Source organism: Catharus ustulatus, chromosome 9 (assembly GCF_009819885.2).
Source record: "Catharus ustulatus isolate bCatUst1 chromosome 9, bCatUst1.pri.v2, whole genome shotgun sequence".
Classification (NCBI taxonomy): domain Eukaryota; kingdom Metazoa; phylum Chordata; class Aves; order Passeriformes; family Turdidae; genus Catharus; species Catharus ustulatus.
Window position 1 is genome coordinate 15201523 of NC_046229.1, and position 18816 is coordinate 15220338.

Here is an 18816-nt window from a genome sequence, read left to right on the forward strand (position 1 = left end):
CAAGTCTCTACTTTTTTCCCCTCTTTGTAAGGCAGGCTTCCTAGTGTGACATGTTTGATGAGGAAATGGACTGTCGTGTCTCTTGATAAACATGGTGCAAATGGCTGTTCTGTGAATGCTATTTTAAGTCGTAATTAAGCAGAGCAGAGCAGTTTTCTGAGCTGAAGTTACTGAGCTGGTAACTGAATGGTGGGTGACTATGTAGCTTTGGTTTTGGGATGAAGTTCTGAACCTTTATCCTGAAACTACTTTCAATCTCTAGATTATTTTTAAAAGGTAGTAATATAAATTACTGTAGGTACCCATGAACTGAATCCATATTTAAAGGTTCTCATTTTGCTACCACTGTAGCCAGAGTCATAGAGAAAAAAAGGAGCACAGTGGAGGAAGTATTTCTGTCTTCTCCTGACTCCCAATTAGATCTTCAGAAAAATACATCATCTGTGAAAATAGTTAGTAAAACATGAAAGAAAAGCAAGGTGTTTGGGGTTTTTTTCTCAATTTCATTTTGGTTGGTTTGTTTGTGGGTCATTTTGCTTTGTTGGGGTGTTTTTTTATATCCAAGAGTGCAAGATCTTAGAATTGTCTAGAGTCACTGAATTCAGCTTGTAGATTAATTTCATAGAAAATTTAATAAGCAGTGTTTTAGAAACATGCTGGAGTTTTGGAAGGATATTTGAATACTCAACTATTCTGCCAATATCACTGCAACTTAGAAATGTTAGTGTAAAGTTTTAGGTGAAGCTACTTAGCAGACAGCATGAATTACTTCTGAAGTTCAAGGCAAAAATATTCTAATTAAAAAAAAATTTGGAAAGTGACTTCTCAGAAGTTGTTGTTTGCTTCAGGCTTCAGGTAGAATCCACTTGAAAAGGAAGTCAAGGTATTTATATCTTCTGCTGTAATGAAATACAATAGCAGGTGTGTTTATTTTACAAGTGGTTTCTGCTGAAGCTCTGGGTTTGCTGCTTGTTTGGGTGGACTTTTGGTTGTCAGTCGCTGTCGAGTGTTGAGGTTTGTGTAAATTGCTATGTGGTCTATGGCCTTAGGGGATTTTCAGTGGTTGAGTTTGAAACTTAACATCTTTTCTTTATTATTTTTATGTTTAAAGCATACAGTTTCTCCAGCTTGCCTTGGATACTCGGTTGATGCATGAAATGAATGTGTTTTGTAATATCCTCAGAGTCCAGTGGGGCAGAGGTGACTAAGGGCACCACAGGCCTCAAAATCTGTTTTAAAAAGCTGACTGAGCACACATGTGATGGTACAGCCTGGACTGGTAACCAGGTCAGTTGTGCTGCCCTGCCCAAGGGTGAAAGGGACATGATGGGAGCCATCAGAACGATGCATTTCATTCTTTGTTTAGAAGTCTTGACTTTGACCGCTTGCAACTACATGGAACCTGCATTTTTATTTTTGCTTTGTTTTCTTAGTTGCTTGTTGCTCTTTGAGAAATTGAAATGTAAAAGGAAAGGAGAATGAGGCTGCTTAGTTTTGAATGTAGAGACAGTAAGATCAGTGTGTCTCACATTCTTGAACCAATAAGTGTTTTCCAAACCTGCATAAGAATGTCAACAACCTGGATAACTGAAATGGTCAGGAGAGTCACCACTAGTGCATTTGCCATCTTCATAAGTCGCTAAATTGAAAGTGGATGGGTGATGAACAGTCAAAAGAATATCATTTGTTCTTCCGAATGCAGTAGAATAATTTATATAGATTTAGCTGAATAGTTACTTGTATATGTGTGTGTAGAGAGAGAAAAATGCATGTGAAATATGAAATAATGTACAGAGCATACTGTATGAATTGCTTAAAGCTTTAGAATAACTACTAGTTGGGTACAAGTCAACAGATAATTCTGGTCTAAGGTTGCCATGGAAACAACCAGTGCTTGATATAATTGAGAACATCTTAAACCCTCCTGGTGTTTGCATGCTTTTTTCCCCTGCCATTTTGAGTTGCTTTAGACATGAATAGGTAGCATTGGTCAGAGCAGTAGTAGTTAATGAGCAAAACCAAATACCCGTGTCCTGAATATTGATTTTGATATTCTACTGGTATCTTGTGCTTCGTAGTTTTTTGCATCACAAGGAGCTCATAAGGAAGAGCAGCTCTCTGGATTCTGTGCTCTCTTTCTGGTTAGTGTGTAAGTGTATTTAGAGATTGAAGCACTGATTTGCTAGAGATTAACATATTTCATCAACTGTTGGATTAATATTTGGAGCAATATGTTTCTGAAAACTAGCTCTTCAGCATGAATGGTAAGTCTTTTCTATTCCCTTTTGACACATTTTTTGTTCTGTCTTCACAATCAGGGAAAATCTACCAGGTTTCCCTTTCTTGTCTGCAGAGCTGCATCGACTGCTGATTTCTTTGTTTTTGTAATCGACTCACTGTGGGTTTCTATGTAAAACTGGTAGTCTTATTAAAGATTTGCAGTTTTTTATTAAACAGTTTGCTTTTCATGACTGGTATTTAGTGGTTTAAATTTTATTTTAAAGCTTTGTTTTAGAAATACCGGATTTGGATAATTTTGTAATTGAATATATGCATGTCTGTTCACCTAATTTTCTGTGTCACTCATAATAAATTATCTTCTGTGAATTGATACAAATCAGAGAAGCCTTTTGAAATTATTGTAATCATCATCTAAAGATTCTAAACAGGCTTTTGTTGTTTTTCATCTTAACCAGCTTATTCTGCTATGATTTTTTAGTCTTCAAAATGCTGGGATGGCAGAATAGTTGAGGTCATTCATGGAAGTAAGGGAGGGGAGTCTCATTTGAAATGAGATACTGTAATAGATCTAGTAAACTTATCAGGCAGGTATTTACTTTCCAAAACCTCTGTGACTACTAATTATAGGGTACTTTGAATATAATGGAGTTATGAAGTGCTATATTCTTACTTGTAATGTTATTGAAAGTGGTTTTTTTAATATATTGACTCTGTAAATTTGTTTTCTTAAAAAATATATCCTTTGAAAATTGTTTGTAAAAAACCCAAATATGCTAGTTTCCAAAATTACGCCTTTTTGTTTCAAACTGATAGTCTGGAGCTTTGGAAAATGACTTGAGACAGAGATTTTTTTTAAAAGAAAAGGCAGTTAATCGTGTATGTGGGGTTTGTGTGCATGTGTGTCTGTGGTTTTGCTTAATACTATAAATTTAAAGGACCATTTTTATAAAGATTTCACTTGTGTACATGGCATGAGATAAAGACTGGGAGGAGTTATCCCACTGCCTTATCTAATATCAGCTTGTCTATACTTATCTCATACAAATGTGTTGAGGTCATCTTCCCCAGAATGGAAAGTGTGGCTGTCATTTCCTTGGTGTACAAAGCAAAATGTCAAAACTGATACAGTTATTAATGCAGTGTTTCAGTACTTTGTACCTACATGATGGAGATCTGTGGTGCAGCATCATTCATGGCTGTTTAAGTAAACCTAGATGCAGGCTGCCCCTGAAAGGGGTGTCCCAGCCCCTGGTGTGTGCTCCCCACGCCCCTGCAGGGATGCTGCCAAGTGGGAGCACAGCATGGACCTGATGGGGACTTGGTGTGGCCACCCAGGCCCACGGCCAGGCTGCACTTGTCCCTCAGGGACACAATGGCATCCCGACATCCCTGCCACCACCTGCCCCTGCTCAGCCTCTGGGGGAAGTGAGGGGGAAGCGACAGCGTCCCTGCATTTCCTCCATGTCACGCGACCGCCTGGCTGCTCGTGGAGAGGTCTCTCCTGGGGTCACAAAGTCTCCACTTTTCACCAGTTGTTACCAGGCTGGACTTGCCATCCCATTTTCCTCTTCTTCTCTTACAGTTAGGTCATAGCCTCCACAGGAATTGAGATCTGAAGAAATCAACCCTATGAATTCTGAAATTTGGGGTGGTTTTTGTTTGGATATTCTCTTATGGTTGAGTCATAAAGGCAAAATTTCACACAAGCTTGGGGAGAAAGAGGTTATAGTTGTTTTTAACCTCAACAATTATGTTGGTTTTTTTGTTTGGTGGCATGGGTTTTTTGAGGGGTGGTGGTTCTCTTAGGGTTGGAAATGTTTTCTTTCCCCTGGGGGTTTATTGCAATTTGCATCTGTAGAATTTATTAATTTTGACATGTAGTCTTCCAGGTCCATTAAAAAATAGAAATAAATAGCTACAACTTTGAGCAGGTGTCAATTCCCAATCAAAAATGCCTATAAATGAGGCTAATTTTGACAAGGGAGGGGTGACTATCTCCTGCTCCATCAAGATTAAGTCTTTGCTGTAAACATTTCCCTATTTAAACCACTTATGCTTTTCAGTGCATTTTTGTGGCTGGCTTCGCTGCAGCAGTGTTACATTACACCCTGTCAGTGGATAAAATCAGATGCTTTCCTTGTGAAAGCTGGCCAAGATGCAATCGAAACCTTGGTGAAAAAATTATGTATTTTCTTCAATTGCAAGTACAAGTGGCTAATATTTATTTTCCCTTTATTTCTTCTTTTTTTTGCCATCCCCAAAAAAGGTCTGGTTATATTATTAGATTTTTTTTTTTTTTCTAGAAAGACTCAAAGGAAAAGCTGTTCTTCTGTTTCTTTGGACTTGGACTTTTGTTTTGAACAGCTTGAACAGATAAAACTGTAGGGTCAAGTAACTAAAAGCCCCAGCTCCCAGGGGTGAAAGGTATAGTCTGCTAAATCTTCTGTTTCACTAAGAATAAGCTTAATATTCTGAAGTGTCATTAATTACATGATTGGGCTACTACTTTCCAATACTGCAAATAGAGGTAATTGCTGCTAGAGACATTTTCACTCAAAAGACAGTTACTGGATTTGTGTGGAGGCAGATGGAGCAGTACATGGAAAGGGCGTGAGCTGCGCTCATGGACTCTGCTGAAATATTGTCCAGTTTTGTGCACACTAGAGCACAGACATGTGTAAGGAGTGAAGGGTAAAGGGAGGCAGTATAAATACATTGGTTATGTACACTGAGAACATTTCTATCAACAAGGGACAACAAGCAGCAACTGATTATTCCTGCTGCTTAAAAGATTGTAAAAAATGGAAGAATGCCATGGAATTTCTGGGTGCCAGAATCATACATCTTCCAATGTGTGTCTCATGGGACTAATGCTTGCTTTTTTTCAAAACTCCCCACTGTTACCCATTAGCCTCTGATAGCAAACTAGGGCAATTTCTTGGGTGTTAACTTGGGTTCATGTTTTGTTGTATTTCTTTTACAAAATATTTGAAAGAGGCAACACAAAAGCTGCTGCATTGACATAATTCTTAAAGTACATCCATAAAATGAACAGTCCCTCACAGTGTTCGTTTTGGGGCAGAAGCAAAAAATGAGATTAACAGAATGAAGATTTCTTCCAAAAGAAAGGGTATTTGGTATGTTGTAATCGTGAACTCTGACTTACTTAAGTCCCCATTATATTACTTACATCTATTTTTTTACCAGAAAGATTTGGGTTTTGCCCTTGTTATTAGTTAATAGCTCAACTTGTTTATAAATTTGTTGCTGGTTACTCTGAGGGGTTCTGTTAGTCCTGCTGTTGTAGGCCAAAGTTCACAGGAGTTTCCTAGCTTTAGTTGTGGAGGTTTTTACAGGCAGTTTTGTAACTTGCACAATGTTTTTTGTGTTTTTCATTGTTCATTTTTAGCTGCTGACAGATACCCCAGCCCATTAAGAATTAATGTAGTTTAGTTTTTTAGCTTTTTTTTCAGGTTTTGCAGTTCAGTTCTGTACAAGTTTTACGCATGCCTTTATGCCAAATAAGTGCTGAATTTATCCAGTTTCTCTCTAAAATCTCATTCTTTATCAGAATGGATAATAAACATTCTTACCTACTTTTAGCTTGCCTTAATCTTGAGACAAACAAAAACTTGTTATTCACCCGATATGTTGAATTGTGAAATGTGTTTATTTACATAAGACTTCCTTATTCAGGAAGCCAGCCTCTGCTATTTAAGGGTATAAATGAACTTCTGCTTGGCTGGTTACTGCAGGCAACCCTTTCCTGTAAATATTGAAAGCACGTTCTGCAGGAGATATGTCAGTGCAGCGATGTGTCAGAAGCTCAGATCTTGTGAGGAGTTGAAGAACCATTTTGCTGATTTACCCTGACAGCTGTGAAGATGTCTTGCTGATCCAAAATCTATATGAGAATTATTATGGAGTTTTAATAATGCAAGGGCTGGGACAAGGTAGCTTATGGGAAGTGGACTTAGACATGAGTGCACATAGACCAAGACTGGTGCATCTACTATTATTTTTATGGCTTGTATTAAATATTTGAAAGAAAAAGCAACAAAATAATTTTGCTTACCAAGTGACTTGTTAAATGCATCCTTACAGTGAACAGCCCCTGCAGTTGTTTGGTTTGGAGTATAAAGAAGAAGTTAGTTTAGTAAAACTTCTAAAGGCTACTTTTAAAAGAAAGGGGTATTTGTGCATGAGTGTGCGTGGTATTATTCGCTGCTTGCAGGGAATTCATTAGCCAGTATATGGATAAGATCAACTACCTGCAGATTTATGCTTACTGTTGCTAATAATCTAGCCATAAAGCCTGGTCTCAGGGGTAGCTGCACGGCAGTATTGTTATCCTTTGTAGTCACTGAACTTCCACAAAGAGGAAATGTGGGGCAGGGATACAGAGAGGGAAGTGGGTGCTGACCAGTTGGCCAGAATCTTAATGGTGCAGAGGGGCAGAGAGCTTAACTAGCGGGAATCTGCAGCAGGTGCTGAAAACATTTTTCTTGCTAAGTGGTTTTGACTGTAAGAGGAAAATTGATTAATTTGTGTATTTGTATTAACTACTAGAATTTGCTAAAAAACCTTTGTTCAAAAAGGTGATACATTTACAAGATATTTTATAGTAGTGCCCTAGAAAATGTTGTTCTTGGAACCCATTCTTAAATTGTATTTTTTTTTTCTCCTCACATGGTAACCATGGAAATATATGCACTGCAGAAACAAAAGATGTTTGAATTTTAACAACTGTCACACAGTTTTCAGTTTTCTTTTTTGTTTTGTTAATACCTGCTGTATTTCACACAGGAGGATGGTCTTTTACACTGCAAGTCCTGTGGTAGTTGTAACATTGGAGATTATTTGCTGGAAAAAGTTCAGCCACAACTATAGAGGATGGTACTGCACAGATGTAGAATAATTCCTGATTGCTTACAAAGTACCTCAGTGTATGACAATTGAGTGTTACATGTTAAGATTCTTCACATAGATTTTTTTTTTTTTAATGGACACATTTTTTAAGTGGAGAGTGTTATGTATCGCATTTGAAAGTAATTGTATTAAACGTGTAGTTAAACAGTTCTAGCTTTTAAGATAATATAACTATTCAATACAATAACTGAAAACCAATAACTTAAAATTAGAATTTTTTATCAGAAGCCTTTTCAGCAGTCCAGTGTGGTGTGTTCATGGTCTTGTCATTAGCACAAGCTGGTACCCTTTCAGAAAAGAAGCACTTCTGTCCCCCACATTTGGCCGTTTCTACCCCACTTCCCCTTCCCTCACCTCAGGAGAAGCATCCATGAGGAGAAGGAGCTGCTTCTCTGGTCTTCTCCCTGCCTTCTCCCCATTATTTTTTAATCTGGGCTGGTTCCCTGACCTGACTTGGCAGTCAGACACAAGAATGCTTTTACTCTTTCAAGGAAGGTCATTACAGAAATGCAGGAGTGAGTGACTGTGGGAGGACGGGACTGCCGTGGGGTTTTTTCAGCCATGCTGAACATTGAACTGTAGCCTAACAAACCAAGCTGCTCTTTCTCGGACCTCTAAGCCTCAAATCACATGGATTGTTGCAAGAGTGGAAGCAGATTTACAAACGTGTCATCTCCTTCAATTAATGCTTCAAGAGCAGGAAGAAGGTATGAGTGAGACTCCTTTCATTAAGCCAAAGCCTAGTTTTAATATATTTCAGAACTAACTGAATGCCAGTTCTAACTGATCCATTTAGAGAATTGAAACAAAAACCCCAACTCTAATCAATCAGCAGCAGCTTGGTAATAGCACTTTAATTTGAAAGGGGAACTTAGGTAATAAAGAAGAGTGGCATCCTGAAGGACCAAAATACCTAAAGGTGGGATGGAAGAGCTCTTGGCCACGAGGAATCTGCAGGAGGCTTTGTCACATCCTATACGTGGATGCTTAGATGAAGATATTCTACTTGTCAACATTGAGAAAGTCTTGCATATTATTATTAATTTAGGATTTGAATAATAGATCCTAGGTTGGATCATAAGTTTTGGCTGATCTGGGGCTTTTGGCATTTATCTTCTGTTGAGAGAGAAGGAGAGAAGTCACTTATTAAAGTATGTGTTTATAAATTTTTATGAACATTGGGTCTGGGTTCTCTTTTTTAGGTTAAGAAAGCAGAGTTTTATTTCATATATCTATTTTTTTGTGGAAAATTATTCTATTGGGACATGTATGCATGTATAACTGCTGAGCAGTGCTAATACAAGATTTGATTGTTTATGACTGAAAAACTTTACTGCTTTGCATTATATATTTGGCTTTACTGATTTACATTACACGTTTTGGGGGGCACGTTAAACAGAATTTCTGGGATTCATGTCCTAAGTGATTCTGTTATTTGGATTTAGTTCTGTCTACCCAGAGTGGCCCCTGTTTTATTATATTTTGTGGCATTAGCAGGGTTTATCACCTTTGAAGTATTACTTTGGTATTTCAGGAAAGATCAAGGGAGAAGGACTGAGCATTGGATTTGGAAATGAAATTAATTATATCTGTAACAAAAATAGAAGGAAGTCAGTCTGACTGTGGCAATTGTGTGCAGTAGAGTATCTACTGCTCAGAATTCAACAAAGATCAGTGTCATTTCTGATGGCTGAAAACCTGGCTTCTGTTCTGGTGTGTCTTAATCTGTCACATCTCTTGTGCAGGCTGTTGCTGTGTAGCCAGCCAAGTAAAGAGGTGAACTGGGTTCTTTACAGAGCTCTTAACTGTTTTAACTTTGCTTTTATAAAATTAACAAAATACTGCTTAGCTCAAAGCATTAAAATCATGGACAGGATTAAAATAAGATATTGCCTGTGTTCCAAAATTGAGTTGTAATGGATAAAAGCAATTTGTATTTTACAATTGCTGCATGTTTTAAATTAACTCCTGAATATGCTCCTACAAAGATCAGATTCTAGTGCTGCCTTCTAGTTTTTAGGCACAACAGCTGTAGCTGGTCTTAATGTTTATCCTGTTTGTCTCCTTTTTCCATGCCTCTTTCTTTTCCACTTCTTCCCCATTCTTTCCAGTATTCCACAGAAAGGTTTACAGTGTACAGTTAGAAAATTAGCGCTTACATTTTAAGAGCAAGCGTATATTCACTTAATTCTTACATGATCATGTATCTAGTAAGAACTTTCTGGTTTTGTATTTTGACAAATGGGCTCTTTCAGAACTGCTCCATGTGTTTGGTTCTTTGTTTCTGGGGAGTGTTGGATTTTTGTGGTTTGGTTTGGTTTTTTAACTGAAGGAAGGTTCTTACCCATTTCAGCTGGTAAGTTGGTTTGCTCTGCATCACCTGTTTTTGTCATAGTTAATGTTTAAAGAGAAATATGAAGTCAAAACCTTGCTCTCAAAGTCAAACCCTTGATAAATGAGATATTCAGTTGATGCAGTTCATTGATCTAGCCTGGGCATAAACAAGCCAGACTCCTTGCAGGTCATCTCATCATGAGAGGGCCGATGGCTGCTGTGCTCACTGTAGTGTTCAGACAAGAAGGACTTGCCCTCAACCAGGCTTATATCACCTGGACTTTTTTCACCCACCGTTTTCATATTGTGAGAAACAAAGTGTTTTGGTTGTGTTGACAATCTGTTTCAATGATACCATTTTAGTTTGTGCTTTGAAGTGTTTTCCAGCTATTAAATTGTTAAATGGTGCTCACACTGCTTCCTCTCAGTACGTAATAATACTCAACACTTAGCTGTGTTCATTTTGAAACACTTGCCTTATTTTGAGCCTTTTTCATATTATTCCTGCTAATCAAAAGAGAAGTTTAAAAAAATTGAAATGTCAGGTTAATGGTGTAAGAATGGAACTTAGAACCAGAATCGGAAGCTTCTCACTTGCATCTGAAATACAGTACCATAACCACAGGATTCACTGCGGTATCTATATAAATCTATATCTGTATACTTCTTGATAAAGTTTAAGGCTATAAATACACTTGCTATAAAAATGAAATATACATTTACCAGAATCTCTTAATACATATTCATTTTTCCATTAAATGATTTAATTAAATAGCCCATTTAACTCCAGACTTCAAATGATTATATTACAGTTTTGGAACAAAATTTGAATTGTATTTTGATAAAGGGCATTTTAAATACCAGACAGAGATTGGCATTTAGCACAGCAGATGGGGGTTTGTAGTGGTGCCCAGTGTTTAGTCTTAATCAGTTTAGTTCTTGCTTTCTTGCCGTGAATCCTGGCCAAATATTTTTTTTTCCCCTTACCAAAAAAATTTTAAAAAAATTCTGGCTTGCTGGCTCTTGTGGGAGATGTGATTGAGAATAACAAATACGGTGCATGTGGGAGGTGGGAGAAAGGCAGAGTAACTCATGGTAACTCTCAGGACTGCTCCATCTGTGACCCCTTTCCCTCTGCTGTCATTGCAATCCTGCAACTGAGAGGTCCTCACCCTCTTGATTTTTTTCAGGAACTTTCTTCTGATTCACTTGCCCTTAAGCTGTGTTTTAGGTCAAAGTACTCATTACAGTACTCACACCTTTAGTTAACAATTTTTTTATAAGCATGTTAACTTTTCATAGAAAAGTTGATCAATAAAGCAAACAAACATATTGTGAACTGTGTGAATATACTAGTAGAGAGCGATCTCCTCTTGTTTGGGGGTGCCTCAGAGGTGTTTCAGTTTTGCGTATATCAGTTTTTTCATTTATTTGGATTTTGTTGGCTTGCTTGCTTGGGGTTTTCTTTAATTCCTCCTTTGCTGGCATTACCTAGGAACCTCTGGATCTTGGGTTCCTCTTCGCTTAGAACACTGTTCCAGCAGATTTTCCTGCTTATCCTCATGTTTCCTTTCTAAGTACAGCTCTGCACAAGCTACCTGTGATACGCAAGGGAGTAGCTGAAATCTTGTGTTGTAGTGGTTGTAGCACTGCTTCTGACCAAGGTGAACCAAAGCAGATGAAAGTGTAAGACTTCTTCAACTCATTCAGTTGTGATCCTTGGCTATTACTCTATTTGTTCCCACCTTCTTCTGAATCTCACCAGATTTCCTGCTTTGGGTGTTTGCACTGCATAGAACCTGCCTCTCCTGCCAACGCTTGCTCGAGCTGGTCACAAAGGGCTGGGTTTGTGCTGTGTGTTTGTGCTTGTCTAATCCCTGGACAGCTGGTGGGTGCATCGTCTCCGGTTCCAGCTGCTGTCCTTCCTGCCATGTTCAGTCCTTTCTGCTGTGGTCCTTGTTGTGCTGGTGCTGTCACCTGTACTTTGCTGTCTCCTATTAACTTCCTTTCTTGAGCAATAGCTCCTCCTGCTTTGGTTTCAACCTCCTGCGCTCCAACTTCTACTGTACCAGTAAACCCAGTCTGAGTAATGTCTGTTGCTGGTCTGTGCATACACTCCCATCTTCACTTCGCTCAGCCATGGACAAGTGATCCTTGCATATCCACATCCTTAGTTCCTTTTTTCTGATAGTCTTACAAAATTAAGTCATATGATGTCCATACCAGATCCCTGTGTACATTCCACTTTGCATACAGTAACTTCAGCTGTGCAGTTTAGACTTCTCAAGTTGCTGTTACTGGGTAATAGGACTGAAATCTGATTGAGATTTTTTTTGAGACTGCTTGCCACTTCTGTGCTATCTACCACATGCCGTGCAATTCACACATGCTGTCTTCTGGAACAAAGTGCTAAGTAGTGGGAAGATCACCCGATTACAGGTTTTATTGTGATCCAGCATGCTGTGATGAAGATAGATACACTATTGTTAGCAACAGTTCCGTGGATGTGTATGTCTTGGAATAGATTAATTATTAAAGATGCCAACTTGATCTCCTGAAGTTTTCTAAGCTGTGCTTATTTCTGTGATGCATCATCTTTTTTTCATACTGATTTTAGCTGCCTTTGGTGATTTTTTTCCTTCCTTTGCTCAAACATTCTGTGATTTAGCATGAGTCATTCTGTCTGTGTGGGAAAGGACTGGTTTATTACAGGGTCTGTTCTTGAGTGGGGAGGGGAAAGGGTGGAATGTATTTGTGTTTTCTATGTGTTTGTTGTGGAAATGCATAAAACTTTTTTTTCTTCTTCTCTTTCTTTCCTCTCTTCATCATCTCATCTGTGTGGGTGAATGTTCCTGCAAACCCTTGGGGAACCTATAGAGACGTTTGGTATGCTCATTCCTTCATTAGTGCCCAAAGTCACAGATGCTAGGTACAGTTCAGACTAGAAAAGCAAACAAGAGCCACATCATCATAATGTAGGGTGGCTAAAAATGTGCACTTGAGGAAAACCTCTAAGTCATCATCTGTTACATGTATTTGTTTGCATCATCACAGTAAAACCAATGGCCACTGCTACCCAGTTGGCATAAATTTGATTCTGCACTTGAAAGTAGAAATTAAATGTGTTCTCCTGTAGCAAGAGCTGCCGTTTTGTGCTTGAGAGATAATTTTCAAATTCTAAGTTGTGTTTTGAGAAATTACTGGAGTGCATGCACTTAAATTGCCTAAGTTCTGTTTGAAAGCACCTGAGGAATTGTGTTGAGGTGTAGGAGCCCAGGTGACCTCTGAAAGAGGGAAACAGACATAATTTAATCTACTCTCTCATTAGGAAGAAACTAGTTTTAATAAAACAGAGCACAAAACATGAAACTGTTTTTAAAAGAGAGTGATTTTCAGATAAGTTATTACCATTGGGTAGCTTTATTTTGAAAATGTAAGTTCAATGCTGCTTTCTAAGAAAAGAGGGCCAAAGTAAAGTAGAACAAGGTAGGAGTTTTGTTGCAGGAGAGCTTATGGCTTAGTGGTATTCTAGAAATGAGAGATTTCTCTCACAAATCCACAATTTGAATATTTCCAGCTGGATCACATTTAGTTCATAAACAGCATTCTTTATTCCATAAGTAGAACAGAGACAAAAATGACTGTAAATGTCATTGTATATTTTTATAAATACTGAATAGTTATACTTCAATGTGAAATAAGTGGAAACTTAAAATATTTATTTATGTGAACAGAGATGGCATGAGGGATATTTAAGACATATGTGCTGTAATAACATGAAAAAAGAACACCAATTACTTTGTGTTTTGGTTGTGCTATATGGTGTTAATGTTCACTTCTAAGCTACAGCCTCCAAAGTTTGAAGGCACAGCTTTTTGGTAATCTTAAAGATTTTCCTGGGTTTTTTCTTGTCATTAAGAGAAAATATTTGTGCTATTTTGACATAAATTGATGTTTGAAAAACTGTATCAGTATTCCTCACTTGATCAAGTCATCTCTGTTCTCCTAATGGAAGAAGGATCATCAAACATGAATTTGGACATTGCTAGCTTCCGTTTTTTGTGTTGAAAATTATTTCATGTCACAGGAAATCCTGTCCTATCTTCAAATTAGAATAATTAAAAGTCATTACATGAATAAACTCTAACTTACAAACAAAGGAAGTATTTTCTATACACAGGATAAATACATTAACATTTTTTGTTGATTAGCCACTAAAATATTTTTAACTCTCAGTTAGTTTTAATACCATTTTACCAGTTTATTTCATATAAACGGTGTTCTTACTGCTCTTCTTAACCATAAGTTTAGAATACTGAATATGTTCTTCCTCTGTTATATTGCTTGTTTCTCTAAAAATAAAATTTCTGAGTGAATATCATGCTTTAAACACTTCTAATGTTGAAGTCAGTCAGAACTTTTGACAACTTTTATGAAATTTCCATTTTGTTTAGTACTCCATCAGAGCCAGTGGTAGTGGGAACCATAAACCTCCTTTGGGTGTTTTGTGATAATCAAGTCCCGTAGCACACCCAAGAAGGGGGCAAAAAAGGAGAAAAAAAAAAAAAAATTCACAACAGGCCTTCTCCAGGGCTGCTGTTGTTTCTACTGCTGCTGGAAATGTGCCAGTATAAGAGGAGATTTTTTTGAAGTTTTCTTTGTCAACATTAGTATTCACTGAAAAGTGCAAGAAAGTACTGATTCATCAAGTGATTTGTTTACAATCTGTTATAAACCTAATTTTTTGACTGTCAGAATGTAAAATACAGTTGCTAAAACACAGGTTTCTAGATAATGACCTGAATAATCTTGGCATATTGCTGTGTATTTTTAGAAATTGCTTGTGGCAGAACGTCACAGTACAGAAAAAACACTGTTATTAATGTTGTATTATGTGAAGTGATTCAGAGAACACACAACCAGTATGATATTTTCTTGATTCTGTGACTCTTTCAGAACCACAGCAATGTCTGAAACACCTCCCATTAATGACTGTGCATGAAGTAATCTGCATTGATCTGGCTGAGCATTGATATTCAAAAAAAAAGAGAAAGCTGAGAGATGATCTGAACAAAATATGTTGGTGCACATTTTAAACAGTCATCCAGAATTTTACCATTATACGTTCCTTTGATTTCAATGGGAAATCAGTATTAAAACTGCATATTCTCTGACTGTGGGCATGCCTGATGTGCAGTGTGGTTGTAGCCCTGTGCTTTGTCTTTGCTTGCAGTAATGCTGTCCATTTGGTCCTTGAGCTTGCAAACAGCCTTTAAATAAAGGTGATGGGGGAAAAAGCAATGAGATTGACATTACACTCAAGCAACTGATAGAAAATGCAACATTTATTTAAAGAGAAGTCAATCTTTGTGGAATGGCTATTTATAAATGGCAGGTGTTTGGTTTTTTCCCAGCTGATTTAAGAATGTCTAACATCACCTTAAAGCCTGCTTGCCTATAGAGTTTTTTTAGCTATTAGAGCTGGTAAAGTTTAGGTAATTTGTGTAGAATGATGTAGTTACTCCAGAAAGCTTAGATATCGCCTGGATATGCAGTAGAAGTTCTAGAGACATTGATGCTTGCTTTCATCCATGGTGAAAATAGCATATTTTGAATTGAAGGAAGAACTTGATAATGAAGTGTGTGTATTTTGTTAACAAAGCATCTCCATTGCACCCATGATGAATTATATTAACTGAAATGTACTTTTTTGTGTGTTTTCAGTGAAAGAGTTCCTAGCCAAAGCCAAAGAAGACTTTTTAAGAAAATGGGAAAGCCCCCCTCAGGTATCACTTACTTAAGTATTCATTAATTTTCTGTATTGCATTTTTTGGATAATGTTATCAGTATTTTATCTGTCTGTAAAGAGTAGTGCAGAAAACAGAAATAATTTTAATGCCATTTGTAAAGGAGTTTCAGGTCTTTTTAATGCCAGCTTTGTTGCTTTTCACTGAAGTTTGTCACCAAAGATTCTCGAGTCTTCTCCAGATTTGAGCTGATGAAATGCTCACACTGAACAACATTTCTTATGAGAATGGTGTTCACAATCAGCATGACAGGACTCAAAATCTATTGGCATGTTTTTAGTTGGCTTTTTTTAGTAACCAAAAGCACCAGCACATCTGTAATCGTTACCCATGTTAATGATTTCTGCCACGACAGTAAGTGGAACTAAGGGTATTAAGACTACTGTGTAAGGCTTGGGAGCAGGTTAAGGAGCTTGTTAGAGAGAAATCTTGTAAAATTTGGGGAAGGTTCATTCTTGCTCCAGAGCAATATTTGAGATACTGTGACAATGAATGTCTGAGAAGATGTACTCAGGGATGTGCTCTTCAGACAACTCTCATGTAGAGCTGTCTCTAGAGCATGAGGTTTTCTGCATGTTCTAATACTCTTGATGGTGAAGCATGAAGGGGTTATTTATCTGCATGTTATATTCATGATCTGCTTACTGCTAGATGTTCCTTACTAAACACTTATGGACAGCTGTATGGACAAATCACAGATATGTTGATATAATTCAGTTGAGTCTTCTGTTTTCATGAGTGCAATGTAAAATCTCTAAAATTTGACAGGTATCAAATTATAACAGTATAGTTGGCTTTAGTTATCTTTGTTAAATGTAATATTACTCAACTTTTTTCATCACTGAATTAATACAGTTGAAATTGTTCTTGGTATTAGTTTGTAAATAATGTGATTATATTTTATGTATAGAATACTGCTGGCCTAGATGATTTTGAGCGGCAAAAAACCCTTGGAACAGGATCATTTGGGAGAGTAATGATGGTGAAACATAAATCCACAGAACAGTATTATGCTATGAAGATACTGGACAAACAGAAGGTTGGTGTAATTTATAGTGGGTTTTGTGCTATGGAAGAGTTTAATGTAGATGAAGGTCTGGTAGCTGTGGTTGAACTGAGTTGCACATACTGTCCTTTTTCTTATCACCCTGGAATACCAGTGATAGTTTAAATGCTTTATTTTCTCTTCTAGACACTAGCTTCAGTTGTTGGGATTGTGTAGACTCTGTACAATGGCCAGTAACATTAACAACAGGCAAAAGAGACTAAGTAACCTTTAAGTCCAAGGTATTAATAAAATATTATTGGAAAAAATCTTTGCTTAGATTTTGTAAGGGGGCCTCTCAATTCTTTGTCACAAGCAAAATGTAGTACTATAGTTCAGAAAAACAAACCTTTGCAGGATAGTTCAAAAGCACATAGATCAGAAGTTCTCAAATTTTTCATTTGTACACCATAATTGAAATTAAAATTGTCTGCACAAATAATTTCTTTTTCATTCTTGATTCTATGAGGTATTACTTTCTGTATGTTTAGTTATGTAATAATCCTGTAGTAACCTTATAGGTAGAACAGGAGTCTCAGAACAGCTGTCACATAATGGACATTTTCTGTGTTGAAAAATTCGGGGCTGTAGTCTGAACCTGTATTGCTGGTCCAGCCTGATTTTTTTTTAGCAATTTATTACTCTTAGATTAAATAAGCAATGTCATTTGATAAAATTTAAATTTTAAATTTTACAGTGCAGAATTCCAGAATGCAGAGAAGTATTTTCACAAGATTTATCATACAAGTAGTTTTTAATGGTTTTGACAAGGTTTTCAAATGTACCTTATTTAGATTAGTAGATTTCAAGGTCCTCAGTGTAAGAGCTGTTCTTATTTTGTAAGACAAATGTCTGAAATTAGACAATGGGTAGACTGCCTATAATTTTTCATTTCCATACATGAAAAAAAGGGAAAGCAGCCAGTGTATGTCCTTGTTATCCAATCTCATATTTGAGTCATAGAACATGAAAAAAATGTAATAGATGTTGATGCAGCCAGTAGTTTTCTACTGTGTGGAGACATTATTCCTTTGTCTGCCTTGAGTTAGGAATATGTAACATGCCACTGCTTGGGTAGCTGTCTTATGTAGTTGTTTTTGGAAAGAAAAAGTCATGAACAAGAGCTTGGGCACAGACAAGCTGTTGGAGAATCTGCCATTACCAAACACCATTTGGTATATGGGAAGCTGGCACTGGCCATGCCCTGAGCCTGGGCTTAAGTGTGAACAGAGCTGAGTCTGAAGCGTTAAACAGCAGCTTCAGCCTGGGGTACTGCTCCATCCTCCTCCAGCACCTCACTAGGAGGAGATGCAGGAGCGGGGCTGGAGGGTCTGGCATTGCAGTTGAACACCTCAGACAAGAAAGAACCTTGGCTTTCTTGCTTGGATGGACAAGATCCTTCCAGTAGTGTAGCTTTTTAGGAATGAAGGAGGCAATTCCCACAAATGAGTTGATTTGAGAAGAACTTTATTTGTACCCTAAAGATCTGGAATTCGAAAGAGGTTTAACGTTTTTCAGTCATTATTTTGTTTGTATGATGTTTGTTTCAAAACAGTAGTGAGTTTTTTATAGGTACTACCTTCTGCATCTAAATACAGTTTCAGTCAGGGTTGGAATATCTTGTTTATCTCTTATTTGAAGCAGTTAGATTTTATTTCCAAACATAAAAACAGACTTGTTTTGATCACTCTTGTACATTTTCTTCTTGTTTCCTATAGAGTGAGGAAAAAACCCCTAGCTTTACCTGGAAACCATGCCATTCTGGAAATGAGTTATAGATCAATTGCAATAGGGATTAAGTAAAATGGATAAAAATCATCATGCAGTGTTGGGGGTCTAACACTAGGAAACCAATTATTAATTTCCAACATAGAACAATGATCAGAAACCTGCCACTTGCTGCCTTGTTAGCAGCCTAACATTTTAATAGATTGCAAGAAGTAATTTCTTTATAAAAATTGAGATTTTGAATTTGTAATCTTCTTAGTTTTGTCACAAATGTGTGAGCTGTGTAACATAAGCCTGTTTACTCCTGTTCACAGGTAACAAAATTCATCATTATGTCCTACACAGTTTCCTGCCTTTCTTAGCAAAGGGTCCGAAGATCAAATGTATTTTATTGAAGTGTTGAGGAAGTATGGCCATAATAAATATAAGCAATTTGTAGAAAATGCAGAAAGGTTTTCCTTACTGACTTACACTCAGCAAGTAGGAAGAGACACTATATGTAGAGTTGTCTGCCAACCGCATTGCACTAGTGTTACTCTTTAAAATTCTATGAGACTTTTAAATACTGTTAGACTTTAATCCTTTCTTGGTTCTGTTATTGCACTAGGAATCCATAAGGTTTTTCATTTCCTGTAAAGTTACAAGCTTGCTTTCAACTAACTGTTTAACCCTAAAAAGTTTAGCAAGAACTGTAAAATATCACACTTAAGCTGAAGATTCTTTTTTCTGTCC

General features: G+C 37.2%; 1 protein-coding gene across 5 annotated transcripts in view; it reads left to right on the plus strand.

The window, feature by feature from the left end:
- Nucleotides 1-18816, plus strand: part of PRKACB (protein kinase cAMP-activated catalytic subunit beta) — a 68047-nt gene that overhangs the window by 33169 nt on the left and 16062 nt on the right. For 2 of the 5 annotated variants that reach the window (XM_033067256.1, XM_033067254.1), the window contains exons 2-3: nt 15229-15290; nt 16222-16350. In XM_033067256.1, the coding sequence (XP_032923147.1) occupies nt 15229-15290; nt 16222-16350 (191 nt within the window). Of the gene's footprint in view, nt 1-1873; nt 2265-12381; nt 12391-15228; nt 15291-16221; nt 16351-18816 lie in introns of those variants that run through there. The other 3 variants (XM_033067257.1, XM_033067255.1, XM_033067258.2) reach the window with 3 other exon arrangements.